Source organism: Hydra vulgaris, chromosome 11 (assembly GCF_038396675.1).
Source record: "Hydra vulgaris chromosome 11, alternate assembly HydraT2T_AEP".
In the NCBI taxonomy this organism is placed as follows: Eukaryota; Metazoa; Cnidaria; class Hydrozoa; order Anthoathecata; family Hydridae; genus Hydra; species Hydra vulgaris.
This window is the reverse complement of record NC_088930.1, coordinates 8,946,536-8,973,300: the sequence shown is the minus strand read 5'-3', so window position 1 is coordinate 8,973,300 and position 26,765 is coordinate 8,946,536. Positions and strand designations below refer to the sequence as shown.

The window sequence follows — 26,765 nt, the reverse complement described above, 5'->3', positions numbered from 1 at the left end:
CAACAACAACTAATTCCAATTACGGGGTTATTTACCAAAAAACATGTAATCTAAATTTTTGCACAAGTTTTGTTACATAGTTTTAAAAATAGGTAAAGTTGCATTGATGAAACTTATGCATTTACCTACTTGCTTGAAATAATAAAATATAATAGTAAAAAACAACCTTATTTTGTTGTTATTTTGTTATGGTTTTCAATATAAAACTATAAAAAGGGAATAAAACTAATAAATAAGGTATAATCCTTGCTATATAATATTATTATTACACAAAAAAACAAGGATATTTTTGTAAAAAATTGTGCACAAGCTCTACTAATTATGCTTGGTATGGTTTCAACAGAGAAAGTTCTATGTAACTACAGGGCTTTGTATTAAAGCATATAGAAAACCTTTATTGCCCACCCAATCTATATTTTGTTGTTACAGTTCTGTAATACAGTAATTAAAAAATATGGATTGGAAAGACAAAAACAAATTCGAAATATCAAAATTGTTTTTTTTTTAAGAAACACTTGATATATTTAACTAAAAATTTATCTTTTTAAGATCATCTTTTTGTAAAATAAAAATTTAAGGGCGGAAGACAAAAACCTATGCTGCTACCTTGGCTGCAGCATAGAGATTTTACAATATGCTTGCTATAAAAACCCCTTAGCAAGTGTCTGTTATAAAGTTGATATAGTTAATTTTTTATTTAATTAAATTCACATATAAGCTAAAAAAAATTACATATGTTCAATTATATCATTTATTATAAAACTAAATGGGAACTTATAAAGCCAAAAAATGCTTACTCATTTTAGTCATTAGTATCCAAGAGTTTCTATATATATATATATAATATATATATATATATATATATATATATATATATATATATATATATATATATATATATATATACCATCTTATTTATGCTGATGATATTGTCATGTGCACCACAACCAATATATATATTTATTATATATATATATATATAACTATATACATATAACTATATATATATATATATATATATATATATATATATATATATATATATATATATATATATATATATATATATATATATATATATATATATATACATGTATATATATACCATCTTATTTATGCTGATGATATTGTCATGTGCAACACAACCAAAGATTTCCAAAATTTACTTGAGTTATCCTCAAGTCATGTATTGAAATGTTATATAATTTTAATCAATAACATTATTCTTAAAAAGTTTAGCTTAATTAGAGTTTCTATTAACCAATTTGGCTTATAAAATTATCGTTATTACATGGTTATCAGTTACTGTAATTTTTTCAAAAAGACACACTTCATGATCTACATTACTATATAATCCAATAAGAATCCTTTTATCTGAAAATAAAGTATCCATAACGGACCAGTGCTCATAAGCTATTTGTGAAACATGGCGCTTATTTACTTCTGTGGTAATTCAAAAGAAACAATACTTCCCATGGCTATTGTTGCAAAATTGTGTATAAATATATACATATATATATATATATATATATATATATATATATATATATATATATATATATATATATATATATATATATATATATATACGCATACACACACACACACACACACATATATATATATATATATATATATATATATATATATATATATATATATATATATACATATATATATATATAATTTAGATATAGATTTATGCATATAAAACATGAGTATCTGTATGCAATTAAATCATGTGTATCTGTATCACCTCTATGTGTATTTATGTATAAATATAAATATACATGTACTTTGATTCATAAATAGATAAGTACATGAATATATACATAAATATATATCTATATATATCTATATATATATATATATATATATATATATATATATATATATATATATATATATATATATATATATATATATATATATATATATATATATATATATATATATATATATATAATGTCATATCTTGTTGTACGTGAATATATATATTTTTTTGAATATAAAGCATAAAATAACAGCTGCCTACAAACTAAATTTATTCTTCGTAATATTTTGATCTGCTTTTGCACAGATCGTAATTTGTGCAAAAGCAGATCGAAATATTATGAAGAATAAATTTAGCTTGTACGCAGCTGTTATTTTATGCTTTATATTCAAATATATATATATATATATATATATATATATATATATTTATATATATTTATATATATATATATAGATATATATATATAGATATATATATATATATATATATATATATATATATATATATATATATATATATATATATATATATATATATATATTGTAGGAATTATTTTAATATTTCCAGTAATAGTGCTCGATACAACATAGATAATTGGTAGATATATATACATATATATGTATGTATATATTTATGTACTTATCTATTTATGAATCAAAGTACACATGTTTATATGTTTATTTATGCATAAAAGTATATTTACTGTTATGCATAAATAAACAGATAAATGTGATACAGATATACATGCATTTAATTGCATACAGATATGCATGTATTTAAGATACATATATGTTTATAATGTTTGCATGTATATATAAACGTTATACAGATTTATAAACGTTATCAGACTTATGTAAGGGACAAGCATATCAGACTTGTGTAAGGGACCAACATATCTGACTTTTGTATGTTGAGATCATTTGTATGTTGAGATCAACAGTATAATCTGTAGATAAAAATGCTAAAAAGTTAGTAAATCTATAATTTTACAAAAAATGCATGATAAATGGAACTTTGTAATATCACAAACTCGATTAGGAAAAAAATCAAAAAATATTTTTGCCAAGAAAAAGCAAAGACAAGAAAACTAATGAAATTCATGCTTTATAATATGAATCAGTTGAATGAATCACAGCTTTATAATATAAATCAGTTATAAGACACTTGTCAATAGACATATGATATTGCTTTTGATCAAGATTTATAAACAAACTTCAATTCCATACATCTACATACATACATACATTCTCCAAGCTTGTTAAGGTGTTGTAATTATAGAATTGGTGATAAAACATTAAACTTTTTTTCCTCTTAGCTACAATTACAAAACATATTTTATATAAAAAAGATGCCTTATATTCTTTAATAAATTTAACACAATGCTAAAAAATTTTTCAATTTAGTTCAATTAATCAACTGTGACCCAACTCTTAAAAAAGAGTTGGGTCACAGTTGATTAATTGAAATAAATTGAAAAATTATTGCAAAAAGTGGTCATGGAGATAAACCAAGTGTTTGTTAGAACAAAATCAGCAGATGCTAATTTTGCAATCAATTTGATATATGGTACCAAAGAAAGATCAGAATTTAGGGTTAATCCTAAAGGATGAAGGGTAGATGACTCATCAAATACATTATCGTTCATAAATATAGGAAGATCTAGATTAATGTGATAAAATTAGCTGAAAAAATTGAGTTTTGTCTGAGTTAAAGTTTATCAGCCATTGGGAGGCCCATGCTGTAGTCGAAAAGAGATCTTTTTCAAGCTCAAATGCCCCAGAAAGAGTCCCAGTCAGCTTTAAGATGGTTGTAAGAGGTACAATGATAAAGGGATTCTGATGATGATGAAGAATGAGATGATAGTTTTAGAGAGATCGCCCTTAGGTGATAAAAAGCACCTAAAGGTGAATGTAGAGAAAATGAGCACTGCCTAGTATCAGAAGCATAATATAAGTTGAGTAGAGAAGCTATATGATTAGGATTGTCTGGAAAGCGAGTTGGAAAAATGACTATTTGTGTTAGAGATTGAGAAAGGCAAAAGCTGTGGGCTAAATACCTGCAGTCACTGACACTAGAACCAAGCCATTCAGTGTGATGAGCACTACATTCAGTGTGATTAAAGTCACCGACAACAATGATTTGGCTAAAGGATAAAGAGAAAGGGCATGATCAATTTGATCAGAATTAACATCAAAAAAGAGTGCAGTCATGAGAATAAGGAGAGCAATATAGAATGGCAACGGAGTGAAGTGGTGCTAAACGAAAACACATAATAGAAAAGAGAGATGTACTCACAATAGGAGATAATAGAATGAGTTGCCTAGTCATCAAAACAGAGAAAAAAAACAAAATCCATGCATTGAGCTCAGCATTCAACATCCTTAACTGGAAACAATGTATTATAAATACATCTACGCCAGCCTAATTGATGAATAAGGGGTGTGAGACTAGTCAACAGATAGAACCTGTTTATTTGTTAATTCTTTGCCTAGGAGGCCTTTTACAAGACAGTAGCCAGATGTGTTTAACATCTGCCCAAGATGAGTTAAACATGTGCCCAAGATAAGATAAGATTTATTATTTTTCCTTTTTGAGTGATTATATCTCAGATCTCAGCTGAGTATGTGTGCAATTCTCCCATACAAAAACATCTTTGAACGAAAAGTTTGAGTACATATTATATCATTAGCAATATCAGAATTAACAGAAGATAACTAAAATGCACTCAGACGTATATATTAGGGTTTTGAGCAACAAAGTTAATAAGCTGATATATAAGGGTTGGGGTCAAATATGTATTTGTATTTAAATTGGTATTTTTATTAGGTAAAAATGGGCTAATTTAGCATATTTTTATTCTTATTGAATTTGATAAAATTTCTTTGACTTTTTGTCAACACAAGAATATAAAGTTGTCAGCAAAAAGAGCAATTTTAGATGTAAAATTTTCATAAAGATTGTTATTGTAGATAAAAAACAATACAGAAGCAAAGATAGAACCTTAAAGTTACTTGAAATGAAGAAGAGTGTAGGCCTTTAAGAATACCTAAAAACCGTGGTTAAAAAGATATGACTTAATAATCTTAAAAACTTTTTATAAAGAAACTATTAACAGAGTGAAGACTAATGGTAGGATAGTTAGAGAGGTCAAAGTGTTTTCTAGAGTTTTTTAAAATTGGAACCACTTATTTAGCACTTTTTAATAGTTTAGCAAAAATTGAAGAGAGTTCTGGAGAACACTTTTTTAAGACTATGATGGAAATCTTATCTGATTTGCACAATCTGTAGAAATGTTTAATTGAAAAATAACTTTAGCATTGGAAGCCTGAGTGATTTAGATGCTTAACAATGGGTTAACCTGTTTAACTGGTATGACAGGAAGAATATAGCCTTTAGATTCAAGAGTCAAGTTAGAGAAAAAGTTCTTTCCAAATAACTCTATTCTAGGGAGAAGTAAAAAGATCAGACCCATAAATAAGAGACTAAATATTAGACTTACTTTAATTAATGACACTGTTGAAGTCTTTCCAAAAGTCTTTAGAACCTAACATCTGAAATAAGATACAAGATTTAGTAAACTGAAAATAACAGAGCTTAACATTGGACAGGACCTTCTTACATTGGCTTCTTGAGAAGAGATGTTAATAAAGCAACAGCTCAAGATAGTGAAAAATGTGGGGTAGAATGAGGTTTAACTTAAAATAAAGAAATGAAAAAACAAAAACATAAACAAAAAATTAAAAACCAAATCAAACTAATTAACAATAGAAAAAAAAGTTTCGAAAATGGAAAATAATAAAAAAAAAAAGAATTAAAATAAAATATAAAAATTGTTTTTTGAAGAAACGAAAAAGAATAGTTTTTAAATTATATTAATTTTGAGGAACGATATTTGTTTGCTGGGTATTAGGATTTCCTTTTTTATTTGAATATTTGTTTTGTTCATTTATTGTTTTTTTTTTTAATGAAATATTACTTTTATTGTTTTGTTATGACTATTGATATTAGGATTATTATATTTCTTAAATCATTGTTAATTTTTTACAGTAATTATTTCAGTTACATGGTAGGTTGTTACGTTTTTTCAATATATAATTGTTTGTAACTTTCCTGTCTGTGCAAAGTGCCTGATTTTCACGGTGTCAAAAATAGTACTTGTTCCGAAAAAATGCAAATTTCCTATTTCAACAAAATGCAAGAATTGGATTTTATTGGAATTTGCATTTTTTTGATTTTGGTAGACTTTTTGATAGATTGCATACACAGTATGCAATCTACCAAAAAGTCTACCAAATCAATCTACCAAAATCAATCTATCAGTAACCTACCCAAAAAATCTACAACTTGTATTAATTAAAGTAATAAAATTTACAAATTTTACAATGAAGTACCTGGTCAAAAGGATTAATTTCTTCAAATAGTTGTGAATCCACTGCATCTGCTGTTCTCATGAAACGTGTTGGTGTAGGTGTTTGATCTTTAAAAAAAATTATTTAAAGCTTTATACAATGTATAGATTTGAAAAGAAAAATGTCAGTTTTTTAAACACCTTCCTAACTCCCATTCTCCAGCTTAGAGAAAAGATTTAAATTAATAAAATTAACACTAATTATTCCAAACTTCAAGCAGGAATAAAAACCACAAGTTTTTATTTTACAGAAATTCAATAACACATAAGACAACAAATATTTAAAGTTAAAATCTCCATAGGATTTAAAATAAATGAATTTCTACAAAAAATAATGGACAACTTTAAACAAAATAGATTTAACTTCTTAATTAAAAACAGATAGTTTTGTATTTCTGCATAGACTTAAGCATTTAAAAAATAGAGATATAAGATTGTTTTTAAATATGTGATAAAAAATCACAACTATAATATTAAGATATTAAGATATTATAACTAGGCATTAAAGAAAAAAATTAAAAAAAAAAAATTTCTGTAATAAAAGCAAAGTAATTTGCAATAACTGTTTATTATTGTTATGCTATTATTGTTATGTTATTATTGTTTGGACTTTATTATGAAAGTAAAAAAATACCTTGATAAATGACTAATAAAAATTTATGTTACGAATATATATTACTTTTAATAAATTTCTATTCATAACTAATTTTATGAATAATTCTAAATGAATTTTCTGTAAAAAAATAAATTTAAAATCTATTATAAAGGTCGTCATTGTACATTATAAAGGTGATCATTAGCAAAGCAACTACATTAGTACACAGTAATTAGCATTAGTACAGTTCTGCTCTAAAATCTCATTATATGCATTACACATTAAGTTTTTAAGTTACAAACTAAACAGAGATATATTTATATAAAATATTCATTTGTTTATTAGTTTAAATATTTTTTTTGTCAGTCTATTAATTCTGATTTTTTTAAATTTGAAGATAAGTTGAGTTGTTTTAGGCTGTTTATGGGCCTTTGGTTGACTTTCTCCAGACAAATATCTATTCTATTATGAATTTTTTTCATAGATCATTCCATTTAAAATAATTTGAAAAACCCTCAATTCGGCAACATTTTGAGAGGTTTGGCTTATTAACTTTGAGAACATATTCTATGTAATTCTCTTGAAAGAATGATGTAACTGTTTCAGCATAACATTATAAAACAGGTCAAGCCAAAATAAATATTTTCATTATTATCATACTCTTTAATAAAAGACAATAGTTATTTATTGATGTGAAAGTGAAATAAGATTAAACAGAGTGTTGACCTCTAATATTCAGATCAATTGAATCAACTCAGTTTTTGCTTTCATATTGTAGTTTATGTGTTTTGGCTTTTCGTTTGCGTAAAGTTTGTAATTTGTGCTGTTGTTGCTAATTATTTTTATTGCTGCTCCCTGTTTTTCTATTTTACTAATTTTTCTACACCTTTTCTTACACCTAGGATTTTTTTGCCAAAAATAACTGAAGATTGTTTTTAAGTTAATTTTGTATAAGTTTTTGTGTTTGCATTTTCATTTTGTAGTTTTTGTGTTTTGCCTTTTCATATGCGTAAAGTTTGTTTTTATTTTTGTTTGCTGTTGTTATTAATTGAGTGTTTCATACTTTTTGTCTTATTATTTAATTATTATAGCTTTATCGTTATTATTATTATTTTTAAGTTAATTTAATTTACACATGGTTTTTTTTTTTTATTTGTTTATTTTATTTAGGTGTCACTCCAATTACTAGTTTTCAACTATATGAGTGACATCTAACCAAATTAAGTATAAATATAAAAAAAAGCTTGTAATTTTTCAATTTTTGGTTGAATAAAAGGACCAAAAAAATAAATATATAAATAAAACGACTTATCATTCATGATGCACAATTTTTCTTGCAAATTTAGCTCCAGACAATCACATCATTTTGCATTGGTATTTTTTTTAATTTTATGGCAATTGATGCTTTTCGTTTTTTAATCTGCTGCACCCAAATTTGCAAGCCTTTTGAAAACTTTTTAAAATTACAGTTAGTTCGAGGATCTAATGTTTTCTTTTTCGATCATTTTTCAGACAACAAAACTACTTACTTAAAATGTTTTGTAACCACAACCATTTTTAACACGCTGGATTGTGTTAAAGATGGTTTGTCTTTTTTCTGTAAGATCAATGTGCTAGATAAAATTCTTAAATTTTTGTTTTCTGTTGTCTGTTTTTGATGTCATTTTCCTATAAATATGAAACTATTTTACAAAACACACTAAATACAAAAAGTATTGAATTTGTAACAAAATCAATATAATCTTAAGACAAGAAAACTTGTGGGTGCGCTATTTTAACTTTTAAATTTTTTTAAGAACTTTTATCAAATACATGTTAAAAAGTTGTATTATGAACAAAACTTTAATTTTCTCTTTTTTGTCTGTACTATTGTACAAAAATGGTTACAAAATGAAACATGTTTTATTTTGTAAACATTTTTTTTTACATAATATCTAGCATTTATGATATGAAGGGAGTTCAACTGCTTCTTTGTCTCTTCTTACTACATTTATTAGCGGAATTACATAATGTTTACATAAACACAACATAATATGTTTAGAAACATATTATAATACTAATAATACTCATATATAATACTCATAATATGTTTATAAACATAATACGTTTATCGTTGTGTTTATGTAAACATTATGTAAATCCGCTAATAAATGTAGTAAGGAGAGACAAAGATGCAGTTGAACTCCTGTCTGTAAAACTAAACAACAAATCAGACAGCATAAACTTTAATAAAAAGTAAATTAAATAACATTTCTTGATTAAATTTTCTTTTATTTAATAAACTTATATTAAAGATTACCAATTTATAAATATTACAAACTTTTTTATAAATTATTTTTACAAAACATTTATAAATATTATATAAATATAATGAACTCTATTCAACATCAGTACTATCTCTGTATCTAAGTCTAGTCCAAAATATCAGCATTTTTATCAGTATTCTCATACTTAATTTGTCAAAATTATGATTATTTAAATATAATTTTTTTAAATTATTAACTTTATCTGATTCAATAGCAAATGAAGTTTTGCTATTAGCACTATGACCTGCGGACAAACTTTTAATATTATTGAGATTGCACTGAAACTTTTAATATTATTCAGAAAGCTCAAAAAAAACTATTTTTTAATTGCCTATTTAATGAGATTGCACTAACTAAGGGGTCTGAAGTATGTATACATCAAACAATGTCAAGCAAGTTTCTCTGTTTATTTTCTTGGCATAGTGTTTAAAACCAAATTTATAAATTAGTTTAGTATTTTTTTAGATTCAGTTGCTTCTTAATTTTTGAAGATCTTGCTAGCTTTGGTGTCTTTTCTTACCCTCTATATTTATTATTTATTTATTAAAGTAAAACCTAGTGTAAAATTACATAGAAAATAATCACAAGAGAGATTATTTTATAACAGTTAAAGTTTACTTTTATCAATATTGTTTTTGAAAGAGGTTATTATTGCGTAATAGTTTTGTAATCCAAATTATTCCAATCATAAAAAACTTGTTAACAATCATCGAAACAAACATTTAAGAGTATATTTTCTTGCAATAGCTATTTATAAAAATAGCTATTTATACTTTTTTTGTGTGTCTAATACTTTATTTGCCATAAAACTTATCGGTTTTTGTGTATTTGTATTAGGTCTCCGTGAGTTCTACTACTTTGCAATAACTCCTTTAAGACTTTGAATACTTTAAGACTGTTTTATACTATATATGTGTTCTATATAGTAAAAAGTGTTACTAAATTAAAGGACTTAATTTTAAAAAAAAATTCTTTAAGGGTGGCATATAGTCCTAATAGGTTTGATGGGTCCTAGCATTATCAAAAGAATTACTTAAAAAGTCCGGGTTGATTAAAAAAATTTTTTTTATATAAAATTATTATTTTTGAAAATTGTTCTTCTTTTGAAACCTTCTTTTGTTTTCTATTCTAATTTTTTTTGGAACAATTGGATCATTGAAACTGATTGCAATGAAAAATTTAACTTAGTAATAATTTTCAACATCGATTTCTAAAGTTTTACTACTCAAATAATGATCTAAATGCGCTCTTTGGCATAATTTCATATTTAAGTATTTTCTTTGGCAAAAATTTCCTGAATTACTTGCCAGCACTTTGTTTATCAACTCTAAAAGCAAATTCTTTAAATATCTCTAAATATTTTAAAACTTTTACCTGGTTTTTATATCAATTCTATATATAACATGTAAAGAATAAACACAATAAACTAAGCATGTAGTGGTGAAATGCCATAGCAAATGTCTGCCAATCAGAAAGACTAATTATCATATTTGTGTGGCATGATCATATTTGATATTTATTTTGAAATCATTATCATCAGGACATTGGACAACATTAAATCCAAGAAACAGTGAAGTTTAATTCCCATCCATAATAGAAAATAAAAAGACTATTGTCAAGCAAAATATATTTTTCTACTTAAAGAACAATTTCATATTTTTAAAAATATATATTTAAAAAATATATATATATATATAAAACAAAATTAAAGAACTCATCAACTTTTGTTAAAACACACCTTTTAATAAAACTGTGTTTGTACCTTTTAATAAAACTGTGTTTACACCTTGTAATAAAACTGTGTAAAACTTGTGTGTTTACTGTGTTTTTATAAAAGTTTTATAAGATTGAAGAAACTTACCAGCTTGTGGATTTGGACCTGATAGGACCTGATACTTTCACTTATTTTCTGCAGTATTTTGAAAATAAAGCAACTGAATTTGCACTTTATTCCAGCCCAACACTAGAAATTAAATCATTTTAAAGGTACCTAGATGATAGCTATACATGAATTCCCAATAGAGATAATGCCATCTGATTTCAAAAAATCTTTAACAGCCAGCATGCCAATAAATACAGAAAGACAAAAACAAAACATTAATTGTTTAGATATTTAAATAACCAATAATTAAACAGGTAATTATAATTTCAACATATTTGGAAAAGAAGTATTAACCAACATTTATGTAGAACACAATTTGAATTATGATCCAAAAAAAAAAAGGTTTGTCTATTAGCTCCAAAAAATTTAGCCATAACGAAATCAATTACCTAATAGATATACTAAGAATGGGTACACAAAAAAATATTTACAGAACCTTTCATATGAAGTCTTGCAAAGAATGTCAAACAAAAAACTCATCACACTCAAATAATAAAATAACCTTGTTTAAAAATGAAAAGCCATGTCAACTACATGACTACCATGGATACCAACAGTATCACCAAAAAATTTTTTAAATCTTGAGAAAAGCAGGTTACAAGACTGTTTTTAAATCAAGCACAAACTTTATATTTTTGCAACAAAACAAAACTACTGCTAAATAGCTATTGTACTGTATACTTTTTTTAAATGTTAATTCACTTCCCCAAGGCTGAGAATGCCACTACAGTCAAGAAGGCTACTATAATTGAGGTTACAACCCTCTATCAACTCAATAACTCAGAAACAGTTATCTTGAAAAACAAGACCGTTGTGAGGAGAAACAAGTTGAGTGCAGTACTACCAAATGAGAGGATGTAAAAATGTTAAAAATTTGAAAATATATGAAAGAAAAGTTTGAAAGTTGCTGGAAGTTTTACTTTATAAATGTAGAGTTGAAATTAAAGCCAGAATTTAAACAATTATCAATATTGTCAAAAGGTAATTCTGGATGCCATATTTTTTTAGAGTTATGTACTCAAAAAGAAACTCTTAAAGAAAAGTTTAAAGCAAACTTTAAGACTATGTACAACTTATGCTGAACTTAAAAAGACTTACTTAATTGTGGTAAAAAAAAATGTAGTTTATAATTTAAACTGCTTTAGTTAATCAAAAAATGGAGTTCAACTCACCTGAACCTGGCTGAAACAAAACTGAAGGTATTTTTACATGAAGCTGACATTTATGAACAGCAAGATGGTCACTGTTGGCAAAACACTAAAAAATAAAAATAGAATAAAAACATATATTTAAAATAAATTTTTTATTAATTTAAAAAAACATCAAGATTAAGAATCTTATTTAAAAAAATGCAATTAAATACAAATAAACCAAGACAATTTTCAACTTTGTAAATCTATTACATTAAAATTTTTACAAAATATTATATAATATTATGTAAAAATTTTATATAATATTTTGTATATAATTTTTTAATATTATTACAACTCTCACAAAACATTATTTAAACACAAAATATTTTTGAATGAAAAAAGACGGTTGTTTTAATTTTACCAAATAGCATAAAACTGCGTTTCAAAAATTGTTACCTTTATTAATATCTTATAACAGTTCTTATTACACCTTTATTTCTCTTATCTTATCACAGTTAACAAATCAGCTGAAGAGCAAGGAGATCAAAAAAATATTTATTATACATTACATATCTGTTCATCCGAGGATATGTAATGTATACTATTAGATAAATTATATATCTTTATCCTTGGAAGAAGAAATAAAATTAGAGGCATATAGAAGATCCTGAATCCAAATTACACAGAAGACATAACTTTCTTGTGTTATTTTGCATATTACTAATATGCAAAATAACATTAAAAAAAGAAAAGACAACATAAATATGTAGAATTGTAAGAGGCAATATTTGACAAAAATTAATTATTAAAGATTATTTAAGATGACAGAAATTAATTTGAAAAAATTAAAGCTGGTCAACAGAAATCCTTAAAGTATTTACCTAACAAGCCTTTACCCAGGTGCAGTTTACACCTGCTTAAGATGAGTACTGTTATTAAAATCCATCTCTAATGGCTAATTTTCAACATGTTAATTATACGCATATTTTTATTCATTTAATTCTATAGGCAAAAAAGAATTTAATTAACAGTAGAAAAAAAAAATTATTTTTATTATATAAATTATAAACTAATTTAAAATATTTAAAAAAAAAAAGTGTAAACAAAATAAAGATCCTATCGCATTTTAACACAATTTCTACATTCTTTTGATTTTGATTTAATTTTTCAATTTGTAGTAAATTAGTAAATAACAGCACTTTATAAAAGAAAATGACGTAAAGGCAATAAAAACACAAAAAGTAAATGAAAACAATTTTAATTGTTTTTATTTACTTCTACTTTAATAGAAAGTGAGTAAATAATTAGATCTGAGATTACAAACAGGTGAAATTAGATCTGAGTTAACAAACAGGTGAAACGCACCATATGCAAATGGTGCCATATTTCTAATAAAATTGTAATAACAACAACAGCAAAAATCTTTATATGGTGCATTCCTGAATGCTTCCACATGGAACTAGTTCCACATTCCTGAATGCTTCCACATGTAACCAGTTGTTATAGCATAGAAAGAGCACAATAGTAAAATCAAAATAAAATTGATTGTGACAAAAAAGTAAAAAAATTACATCTACATTGGCAAATTCTAGTACACTTATCTCCTAAATTTAAACATAATTTATGAATGTCTGAAAAATATTGCCTGTCTGATGACAGGTTTACAATACGCAAAATAACATAAATAAATTTTTTCTTTAGTATATTAAATAGTACTAGCATAAACCATAAAATATTACTTGCATCTTGTTTCAAGATTACAAGGCACAGTGACTTGACAAGTAAAACATTTTTAATTTTTAACATAACAATGATTTTTTTCTTAGATAATGTGATTGCATTATCAAGATAAATTACAATACAACATATATTGTTGTTGTATTGGAACATTACAATAACATTTTTTTTAGATATTGTTACTGTATGATAAAAATGATTTACAATAATTGTTATTGTTCTAAAACATTACAACAACATTTTTTTAAATATTGGTATTGTATTACAAAGATGAATTACAATGCAGTATTTATTGTTATTGTATTACAATATTACAATAATTGTAAATCATAGATATTGTTATTGTTTCTAAAAAATTAATACAATAAGTTATTGTAATCGTGATTACAATAACTATCCTGAATTTATAGTTAATACTCCTCTACAAGCTGACTTTTTGGTATCTTTTTCACATTAAGTTGAGGTTTCAAAATCACTAAAATTCTTGTTAAAAAACTCTCACCAAAGCTGGAAATTTCAAAAATATTTATATTGACTGTGAAAAAATGTTCTATCACATGCTGAATTTTTCAACCTTCTGAAATATCAAAATTTATAATGAAAATAAAATCATCTGTGGTAATGGCAGTGTTTAACTTACAACAGCTTTGACTTTTAAAGTAGCACACTGCTTTTCATATTGAACTTCTGTTAGTGTTGTTGATCCACCATTATATTTATGCTGGTTTCCTTTAAACTTTTCTTGAATCATCTTTTTTCTTAACATTTATACTAATAACTAAATTAAATTATTTAAAGGTAATGAATATAACTATTATAAAAACAAAAGCATATATAATAAAATGCTTTTAGACAACAGCCACCCAGCCAAACAAGCATATGCCAAGCCAGCCCAATATGTCCAGCAAACATTGATTGAATTCATGGATGAGAACATGGTCTACATTGATATTAAAGAAGCTCCAATTATTTTATTTAAAATTTAAATAAAACTTTTTTTTTTTTGTTTGTATTTTAATTACTTTATTTAGAATATAAAATGTTTGTTTTTAGTAGACTTTTATTTTTTTGTTAAATTATCTTATTTAAAATTTAAACGAAATGTTTATCATTTTTATTCTAATAATTCTATATTTAGAATATAAATAAAAATGTTTTCTTATTTTTATTTTTATTTATTTTATTTAGAATACAAAAAAAGTTTGTTTTTCTGTTTTGTATTTTAATTTATTTAGAATTTAAATGAAACATTTGTTTTGTCTTTTTATTTTATTAATTTTATTTAGAATTTAAATTAAACATTCATTTTGTCGCTTTTGTTTTAATTATTATATTTAGATTTGAAATAAAATATTTGTTTTGCTTTTTTTATTTTAACCACTTTATTTAAATTTTAAATGAAGCGCTTGTTTTGCTGTTTTTAAATAATTTAAAATAACAAGTAAAATTAAGTTTTAAAATTCTGAGGTCAACAAAAAATTGCCTACCTCAGACACTGTTAGGTTGGCAGTTAGGTCGACATTGCCAAATGCCAACCCTAATTTCAAGGGTTGTATTTATGTATGTTTACATATGTTAACTTTTATATTTTATTTTTCAAAAGTTTCAAATGTAATCTGACTTATTTGGGTGTGAAGGCGGACACAGGTAATTGACTTCCATTCCTGCCTAGGCCTGTTCTAGTTAAGTTGGTGTATTATGGCATTTATTCTGCCATTTATACATAATCATTAAAACAAGAAAGCATCATATGGTACTAGGTTGATTAAATTTTGCTAAAAAACTAAAAACAAGACAAAAAACCTAAAAACAGTAAAAAGTCTGCTTTAGCCAAGAATATAGATAAAAAAGCAGCATGCATACCGGAGAGATATGTTTGGCAAGTCAAATTTTTTTTAAATTCAAATTCACTCCCAACAAGACTGCAAACAATGACTATTAAGTTGGGAGTTTATTAGAAAATGAAGAACAGAGTTAAAGAGCAAGGAAACAGTTGACAGAAGACTTAAAAAGTTGTAAGTTGAATGAGTCAGGAAAACATAAAGATCGGAAAGAGTTCCAAAAGGTTGAAATGCCAAAAAAAAAAAAAAAAAAAAAATCTAGACAAATAAAAGTTTTCAGAGAGTGCAGGGACAGATACAGTAAAAGGATGTGACTTAGCTGAATAACGAGTCAAGCAAGAATTATTTTTGATTAATCAAACTAGAGAAGATAGCTCCTTTGAGCAGCAACCATGATAGTATTTGCAGAAAAGAGTAAGAGATGCAACTTTATGACGATAGGAGAGGCTCAAACTTGGCAGATAAAGCAGGTCCAATTATGTTTATAATGCATTTTTGAACCTTGTCTAAAACATAGATTATTTAAGTCATTTTTAAAAAACTAGAAAATTGTTTGGGTAAAATATCTGGAAAAAATCAGGAATATATTTTCCTTTATTTTCCTTTTAATTTTGCTTTTTCCTAGAGTTGTTTTCAATTTTTTTTCAATCTTTTTTAAATTTTTGTATAAGTGATGAGTGAGAAAGCTTAAAAAATAAATATTACAAAAATGTATACCTAAACTTTTATGTATGGAAAACGTTTTGGATATCCGGAAAAACTTCAAGTTGAAAATATCCAGAAATATTGGGAAAAAGATAATCCTGGCTAAAAGAGAAAGAACATTATTAGAAGAACCAGCCCAAATATTACAACAGTATTCCATACAGGGACAAATAAGAGATTTAAAAAGGTAGAGAATGGAATCAGGAGTAAAAATATTGCAAGCATAATAAAGAGAAACAACTGTAGCAGATGCTAACTTTGAAAAAATTGTATACATGATTTCCATGAACAATAATCCAAGAAGATGTAAAGAAGAGGCTCAGTGAAAGGAATGCCATTCATTAATATGGGAGTGTCAACAGTGTTGCAATAGTTGTTTGCACTAAATAACTGAGTTTTGTTGGAGTTAAAATTCACAAACCACTATAAGCCTTAATCTGTTACAGAAGTGAGATTAGATATGGGATCGGCTGTCTGTTCTAAGCAATTAAAAAGAGAAAACTTTTTGTCAAGACAGAAGTATAAAGTTGAATCATCAGCAAATAGAGCAGCTTTAGAAAAAAGGTTGTCAGGAAATTCATTAATGTATATATCATAGAAAACAAGACCAAAGATAAAATCTTAAGGTATCCCAGAAGATACAGAAATAAAGAAGAGTGTTAGTTTTCGACTTTAATAAAGCGGTTGGAAAGAAATGATTTAACAATCTGAAAAATTTTCTCAGGTACACTATATGAAGCAAGCAATGGAGCATACATTTAATTGAATAGAAAATACAGTGACATCCGTAATACCAGATTAAAAAAAAAGGAAAACAAGGAAACAAAAACAAAAATAAAAGATTTAACAAAAGAAATCAAAATCATTTTGCAAAGGTATTCAGGTCAAGAAAAAAAAAAAAAATACTTTGTATAAAGATGTAATAAAAAACGAATTATAAAATAAATTTTCAAATCTTAAAAAAAAGATTTTCAACTACAAAGAAATGATAAAGGAAAGAAATAAAACTTAATAGATTGAAAAGTGAATTTTTCAACCCAAATTCTCAAGGACTTTATTTCAATATTGCTCATTTATTATGAACACTTTAAACATTTTTTTATTTTATTTTGTTAAATGGAGAATATTGTCAACGCGATACAGCTTTTTACTAGTACAAAAAAAAAACACACTTTATTAGGTTAATTTACTTAGACATAAGATCAAGAAGCAATCAATCTTGAAGAAATCACGGAATGAAAAATAAGTTGAATATTTTTTGAAGTTTACTTATTTGATTTTATTGATTTGACTTTACTAGTTTGGTCTATTGATTGTGCATGTTTTTGCAAAAATAACAAATTTAATATTTTAGACAATAATGTTTTTGTCAACCCAATGTCTGTTCTAACTAGCTCCAATGTTTTATCGAAACATTTTTTTGCAATTTAATTAAAGATATATTAAACTATATAATTAAATTTAATCAAAGATATATTCATTATCAAAAATATTGTGTGTTTTAGTAAGTAGTATCTAGACAATAAAATTTAGATTTTAGCCAAAAGTTAAAAATAAATTTAAAAAAATCCAAAAAGCCTAGTCTTTCATATTATTGCATTAACAGGCAACTATCAAATTTATTTTAAACAACTAAAATTAATAAGAAAATAAATCAAAAATCCTGTATAAACATATGAATTAATTCAATATAGTTTTGGTCAAAACCATGGCAATTATATGTTAACGGTAAGAAAGCTATCCAAACAACTTTTAAAAATTGTTCAACACCCACATTTAAAGGAAGCTTTTTTTTATTCTTTGCAAATCTTGATTCCATAAGGTATTAAAAATGGTCAGAGACCCTTTTAATGGTATTATTAAATACTTTACAAGGTTTTATGACATTCACATAACTAAAACAGATTTCTTTTTTCAAACTTATAACAAACTTACAAACAAACAAACAAAAATACCTGTGAACACTTTGTACATTTAAAAGGTTTTTCCATTTTGAAGACATTCAATAAAAAATGAAACCAAATCTAAAATCAAGAAAATGAACCAATATATAAACATCAATAACAATAAACCAAAAATAATAAATTTTTTAATATTAATTGTGAAAAACTTTAAAGATTCTACAAAAAAAAAACAGCTTGTTCTAAACTCTTTAAAGAGTAAATTATTATTTTTTTTATACTTTACCAAAATTGCCAAAATTTATAACATACTACTTACAGAAAATATAAAGTTATTAGAGTGAAAAATGCTATATTGTTAGTAAAATGAATGATGAAGCTAATTAAATTCATGAATGAATTAATACTTAAACATGAATAAATTAATACTTTCTTTTATCTAAATCAAAAAAATAAATAATAAACAGGTATTTTTTATGCTGGAGTATTAAGAGCATTCCAAGAAAAACTGTACTCAACATGAACAACTGTGTAGAAACTTTGCTTGTCAGTGTTTTAAAGTTATAGAGTGGAATAAGGGTGAAACAATTATTTTGAAAAAACTTTTTTTAATAACCATATACTTTTATAACAATTTATAATAAATAATTTTTACTACTAATAAAATATTAATATTAATAACAAAAAAAAAAATTTTAAAAATTTAAAAACTCCAAAAATCTTGGACGATTTGAAAAACAGTCCTAATTAAAAACATAAGCCATTTTTTACAGAATACCTAAAATTTATTGTATATTATAAAAATATTAATGTAGCAGTAGCAGGCTGCATTAATGAGAAGGTGCAGGCTGCATTAATGTTAATAATAGCAGCCTGCTACTGGTGACATGAGATCCAGTACAACATGAACATGTACTGCTGTCTTATAAAATATGAATATCTTTTAATTGATGAAACTTGCTGATAATCTTTAAAAAGATGGTTAAAAGTAATGGAGATAATGATCTTAAAAAAGATGTCTTAGATCTCAAAAAAGATGGGAAATATGGGATAAAAAGGTTAGAGTTAAAATGTTAGTCAAAACTTTCTGGCAACTTTAACAGGTCAAGGACTAAATATTTTCATTACTCTTAAAATTTGTTAATCTTGTTAGCTGAAAAGCACAAGTTATAAAATCTTTTTTTAAAAAACTCTGGAAACTCTGCCTAATTAATTTTACTATTATTAGCAAGGTGTTTGAATCATTAAATAACAAATGCCTAATATCACATATTGGACCCAACATAATCATCAAAGCAAAAATATCTTACTTTTGCTTTCTGTTGCTTTTGCTTGTCATATAAGATTTTATTCTTGACCTCTATAAATCTCTTACTCATCTTTTTATGAAGTACTGCAGGCCTTGTTTTAAATAAAATATATACTACTACTGTTATTTCACTATAATATATTGCTGCAAAATGAGTTCAATTGAAAAATTAACTCCATTAACAAAAAAATAAATATATTATGGAATGTTTATATTATTTCATTTTTTATTGATATTTAATAGTTATATTTAATATTTAACTTTTTAAAATATTTTATGTAAACTAATTTCTTCCATTTCTAAACATTTGTATAAATGAATACAAATAAGTTTTCCTTAATTTTCCTTAATTTGTATTTGCGACATTGCAACAAAAGTTAGTGAGAAACAAAAAATATAAGTTATTGCAAAAATAAAAATTCTAGTTAAATACTCTCAAGGCCTTAATAAAAGAGTGGGTGGGTGGAAAATTTTCCCACCCACCAAAAGATTTTTAAGATTTCCCCCCCCCCCCCATATTTATGATTTTTTACTTGTTATCAACAAAAACTTTATATCTCAAAACTAAAAAAAAAAAAATTCAGTGAAAATCGGCCTTTAAAATTAGAAAATAATTATTTCAATTACCTATAGAAACAAAAAGTTTCAGTGTAAACAGGCTTTAAAAATCATTGACCTAGTAAATCTTGATTTGCTAAAAATGAGCTTTTGGTTTATTTCTCACCAAGTTATAAAACCTATATTAGAGCATTAAATCCTATTGAAATTATGATAAAACAGCTGTTAAAAAATGCACATTTCACCGCAAGCCAAATTAAAATTAAATATGCATGTTTTGTAAGAAATATTAGTTCGGATTTATAAACAGAAACATTTTATAAAAAATTCTTATATTGTAACAAAAAATTCCCTCCCCCTCCTTTTATTAAGCCTCCCCCCCCCCCTCCTATCTTGTTTATTAGATCTTGACTAAAATTCCCACCCCCTTGTTATTCCACAACCCCCTCCCCCTCCTTATATTGAAGACTTAAGAGTACTTAAAAAGAAATTTTGTTGTGATAAGCAAAGATTATTTAAGGTTTGCGGTAGTGGTGTAGTGGTAAAGCGCTTGCTTCTTAAGCGAAAGGTTCCAAGTTCGATTCCCACCATGTCCCTGGTAGTACTGCGCTCAACTTGTTTTTCCACGCAGTGGCCTTGTTCGTCAAGGTACGTATTTTGGAGTTATAGAGTTGAGAGAGGGTTAAAACCACTATTACTATCACTCCCCATCTGTAGTGGCCTTCTCAGCCTTGAGAGGAGGTGAATAACAAAAGTACCATTTGTTAAAAAATATAAATTCTTGTGCTTTCACTTGCCTTTCATTTTCACTTTTCACATTTCACTTTCACTTTTCACATTTCACTTGCTTTATTAAAAAAAGTTTAACAGTTATTTTTAGTGTAAATTTTGATTCAGTCTTACAAGACTGCATCAAAAATTATTTTAATTTAAAGTAAATAATTTAAATTAGTGTGTAGTAATTAATAAATATATATATATATATATATATATATATATATATATATATATATATATATATATATATATATATATATATATATATATATATATATATATATATATATATATATTTAAACACATATTTTTAGAGTTATTATTTTATCTTTTATTATTAAATGAAAACTTAAATAACCTTTTTTTTTAACGCTATGAAAAATTATTTAAATAAATATTCTTGTGCTTGCAGGATGATAAGTAAAAGTTTTTTATTTTAAATATTTCTTTTATAGGTTTTTTTTTAAATATATTTTGTTTAATAACTTGGTATACAAAAAAAAAATGTGCATTTGCAATCAATAAATTTGTTACCTGTAACTAAAAAAAATGTGTTGTTAGCAATCAATAAACTTGTTTTCTGTTATTAAAAAAAAATGTGTCGCTAGCAATCAATAAATTTGTTTTGTGTTATTAAAAAAAAATGTGTCGCTAGCAATCAACAAATTTGTTTTCTGTTATACAAAAAAATGTGTCGTTAGCAATAAATAAATTTGTTTTATTATTAAAAAAAAATGTGTTGTTAGCAATAAATAAATTTGTTTTCTGTTATTAAATATTTTAAGAAAAAGATTACTATAATAAAATTTTAGTTTGATCTGAAATTATTTTATTTGTAAATATAAATTATATCTAATGTAATTATCAAAATTACTTTAAGCTTTTGTAAATTGTGTGCTGTTATACGCTTTAAAACAAGGCCTGTACTGTAGTTATATTTAAGTTGGGTCTTCAAAATGATGCCCTTACCCTTTTAAACAAGACACAAAAAGACATTACAAATGTATTTTGATTTAACAGCCAAGCTTGAGCCTCAATGCTTGTAAGGTCTTTCTTCTACAAATACTATGTTTTGCATGCTTTTCAACTAATTGAGAATATTTTTTTAACTAAGCACCAATATTAGATAAAACAAGTTTACTGATTCTTCCAATTTTATTCTTGGCTGGTTTTTTAAAAAAAAGGAGAGCAGGTTTGTTTAAACTGTCTTTATGATCTTTTAAAGTAATAAATCAGTTAGAATATATATTAATTTCAATTCTGCTAAAAACCTCAGAATTTTTTTAACATAAATTTCCTCTTCAAATTTTTAGGTAAATATATAATTTATGACGATTTTACTTGGAGAATGTAGCAATATAGTTAATAAGCAGCTTATTATATTGTTATTTAGATAATTGATATAAATTCGATTTTTGCATGCAAAGTGTGGTAGATTTACTAAAAGATATTTAAAGTTACCATTTTTATAAATTCATAATTTTTGACATTGATTTCTATCATATTAACTATCAAAATTTTTTGAATGACACAGTTAAATTTGTTGAGCAATATGAAACCGTTAAAAACAAAGATAAATTTATTATTAAACAAGCCTAAAAATTGTTGCTGTTTGATAATAATCAAGGTTAATAAGAATTAGGGAATAAAAAGAATAGTGGTTTGTTTGATGTTGTAATGGGTGCAACAGAATTATGCAAACTTATTGGAGATTTTCTTTTTCAGCTATTCAGCATAACAAAACAGATTTTGGCTTATACTTTTATGATAATGGACTAGTGATTCTAAAAAATGCTAGTAGTCACTCTATGGATACAATTAACAAACCTTTCATTCAAATTTTTAAGAAGAACGGTCTTACTATCTCTATACAGTGCAAAATGAACATTTTGAACGTCCTTGATAACACTTAACCACAATGACCAATTCTTTTAACCATTTTATTACATACACGTTGAATCCAATCATCCTCCTAGCATATTAAAGAACCTATAGAATTAAAGCTGTTAGATAACTTGTCTAATAAAATATTTTTTGAAAGTAAAAATATTTCTACCATAACAGAAAAACTCTTTTTGAAATTAGTAATCTAGTGTTGGTTATAAATTCTAAAAAATATTTTTATGGAAATACTCTAAAAAAGAGTTACAGTTGTATGTCAAACATAAAGTTAATTGTTAACTTGCATAACCATCATGTAATGAAAAACAACATCCAAGATTTAAAATTTCATAGTATTAGCAGTCCCATGCTGCACATGGATGATGTCCCTGTTATTACTTTTGGCATGCATTGTCAAGGACACATAAGGAACTCTTAGTTAAAGTTTAGACCAGGAGTGAGGCAACTGCATCTTTTTTCTAAATGCCTCCACTAAGCCCCTTTTCACTCGACCACCTTTCTCTTTATATATATATATATATATATATATATATATATATATATATATATATATATATATATATATATATATATATATATATATATATATATATATATATATATACACATATATCTGTGTTGCCTTTGCACTAGCTTATTTCAATTATCTATAGTTTTTTTTTTATTCTTAGAGTAATTTAAATACCAACTAACTGAAAAAAAATTTAGTTAGTTGGTAGCTTTTGTTTTGTTTTAAACGTTTACAACCAAGTAAACAAAACTGTTTTAACTATTTAACTTTTAAGAGCAAATTAACTGTCATAAAAAATTGAGGATAAAATGCAGCATAAATCTTTTTCTGCTAAGTTTAGTTACTTATTTATAGAAAACTATTTGATAAAACTTGGCTCCATGACTCATAACTTGAATTGGAACTAGATTAGTTCTTGAAACGTTTTGTTTTTTTTTGAGAGAGAGAGAGAGAGAGAGATCTGATACTCGCGCAATCTTTTGAGCTAAAGATAGCCATTGAATTTTTTTCAAATTATAATTTGGAATTTATGAAAACCACATGTTGACTTTTTATAAACGAATTAGATCATAACGTATAAACAAACCTTAAAATGTAGAAATAATTTTCTTGAACCATTACCTCAACATTACGAAAATCTTCTCTTATAGATTATGACGACATAAAATGAGGTAACATTCCGGAATGGTACCGGTTTTAAACTTAATCTCAAATTCAATGGTATAAAGTACTGTACCGTAATTCGGAGCTATGGTTGATTAGGAAAGGTAGGTTATAAAAGAAGTACAAAGATAAATGAAAGTAACTAATTTTAAAATAATTTTTAATGGCCAATTAATCAACCTTTACTAAATCATTCTAGATATTTAATAAGTCATTTTTTTCACCTCTCTTTAGAGGCGACAATAGAGAATGCAATATTATAGTCGTACACAAATCATGCAACTTTTTCCGGTCGACAATTTTATAAACTTTCCGGTAAAGTACACGGAAAGTTTTAAATTTATAACAATTTTTTTTTTTTTTTTTTTTTTTTAATTTCATCTTCAGTATATTCGTATTACAAGTAAACATAAATCTATGTAAATATATTATATAAATAGTAAGATTTTTTTTTTAACTATAAAGAATGTGGGGACACGTAGAAGATTTAGTGTCTTCTAAGACCACTAAGTCTTCTACAAGCACCGCTAGAACGTTATCGTCGAGACTACTCATCGAGTACCGCTAGAACGTTAAATGAAAATAAAATAGCAAAATTAAAACATAAATAAGCTTAACAAAATACAAATATCAAACAGTGGTAAAATATACATTATGTTAAAAAAAATTTTTAATGAAATATTTAAATATTTTAAGAAGCGATTAAAAGCAATCAAGGCAATCGTTAAAATCATTTCTTTTAGTTTTATTTTTAACAACTTACGAGTAAAATTAAAGTTTTTCATAACTATTTTGTTTAATAAAAGTGCTCCACGAAATGGAATCCAATATTTGTCAATATTTGATTTAAATTTTTGTTGTCGTATAAAATTAGTATTTCGTAATATATATATATATATATATATATATATATATATATATATATATATATATATATATATATATATATATATATATATATATATATATATATATATATATACATATATATATATACATATATATATATATATATATATATATATATATATATATATATATATATATATATATATATATATATTTTTTTGTTTTGTTTTGTTTTGTTTTTACATGAATATAAATCACTAAAAGAAACTGGACGAGGATTTAATTTTGCATTTAAACATAAAAAAAAGTACGTTGAAAATACTAACCTCAAAAATAGTAGGAATGTTTATGCTAAATAGGCTAATGAATAGGGACTTGGAATAAGTAAAACAATGTTTTTAATTAATAAGACGCGGCACATGCTTCAGCTGACAATATAGAGGATTTAACTTATTTTTGTGGGTAGTCCCCCAAGTAACATTGCCATAACTAGTGTCTCATAACTTTAATGTCATTAAATACTTTTCAATTTATTGATTTTTAATTTTAGTTCACCTCCCAAAGGCCATGAAGGCCACTGCAGTTGACGAGGCAACTTAAATTATGGTTACAACTCCCTCTTAACTTTATAACTCCAAAAAATGAACCTTGACAAACAAGGTCAATGCGCGGAGAAACAAATTCAGCGCGGTTCTATCAGAAACGTGATGGAGGTCAAACTCGGAACTTATCAATTAAGAGGCGAGCGTTCTACGACTACACCGCTACCGAGTTAAAGAATTATAAAGAAATCCAATACATTTTCCAATTTTATTGCATAAGTTGCCGATGTGGTATTTCCTCAAAAGATTTTTATCTATAATAACACCTAAAAAATTTGTATACCTGACTCTTTTTATATAAATTTTACCAATGCGGCCGTGGCGTAGTGGTTAGAGCGCTTGCTTTATAAACAGGAGATCTAGGTTCGAAAGGAGATCTGGACATATTTCGCGTCACGGTAAGGAAGGAGGCATGAACTTCCTGGTTAAATGTATCTCCGCGGTGCTCCGTGACGAGACCATAAGGACTTCTTGGGGCACCTAAAAAAAAATGATATGCTCAGGCGTTTCACATAGTAGTATATGCTTTTTTAAAGCTGGATGAAAGAAAATCCATTTTATTTTTTCAACGTTTAGGAAAAGTTTACGTGATTTGAACGAGTCGGAAAGTTTCTTTCAATAATTATCTCATGAAATAGTTTGTTGATGTTGTTGTTGGATAGAATCGGAAAGATTCGTTTCATCAGCAAACATTTTCATTGCAACGAAATGCTTAATATAAATTAAACATAACAATAATGAGTTGTTTTTTTTTTAGATTTTATTTTTCATTTTTCATTTAGAATTACCAAGCATAAAGTAAAATGGGGTCAAAATACATAGTCAATAGCCGAAATAAATATTGCATTTTAGGAAACAAAAGTGCTAAAAAGTTAGAATTTTAAATATTTTTTAAAACTTTGCTTGTTTCACATTTTTCTCGTAGATAAATGTCTTCAAGAATATCTTTTTTGTTAATTCTTTGATTCGTGACATGTCATATTTTTAACATACTCCTTATTATAAACTTCTGAATACTAGTTTGCACTTAAGGTGATGTTTTGAGTTTTTAAGAATTCATGTATTCCAGAGAGGTTATTTACGTATTTTTTTAAATTAATTAAAAAAATACAAAGGTAAAATTTTATTTTATTTTTTTATTTGAAAACATATAATTTCCATTGGTTGATCATAATAAATTCAAGACAAATAAATTCAAGACAAGATTAACAAAAGTTGATCTTGTCTTGAATTTATTTGTATTAACTTTTGAAAATATTTAGAAATCAACTTTTCACAATTCCTATTCTATGATTGGACACAAAATATA

General features: G+C 25.3%; 1 protein-coding gene across 5 annotated transcripts in view; it reads right to left on the bottom strand.

Annotated features, from left to right (window-relative positions):
- LOC100213904 (cyclic AMP-dependent transcription factor ATF-7) overlaps positions 1–24,048 on the bottom strand; it is a 30,432-nt gene extending 6,384 nt beyond the window's left edge. For 2 of the 5 annotated variants that reach the window (XM_065810012.1, XM_065810015.1), the window contains exons 1-4: positions 23,929–24,048; positions 18,340–18,408; positions 12,141–12,225; positions 6,169–6,254 (exon numbers count right to left, since the gene is read on the bottom strand). In XM_065810012.1, coding sequence (XP_065666084.1) covers positions 6,169–6,254; positions 12,141–12,225; positions 18,340–18,375 — 207 coding nt within the window. In that variant the 5' untranslated portion in view covers positions 18,376–18,408; positions 23,929–24,048. Of the gene's footprint in view, positions 1–6,168; positions 6,255–12,140; positions 12,226–18,339; positions 18,409–18,750; positions 18,829–23,928 lie in introns of those variants that run through there. The other 3 variants (XM_065810016.1, XM_065810013.1, XM_065810014.1) reach the window with 3 other exon arrangements.
- Between the last annotated feature and the right edge of the window lie 2,717 nt (positions 24,049–26,765).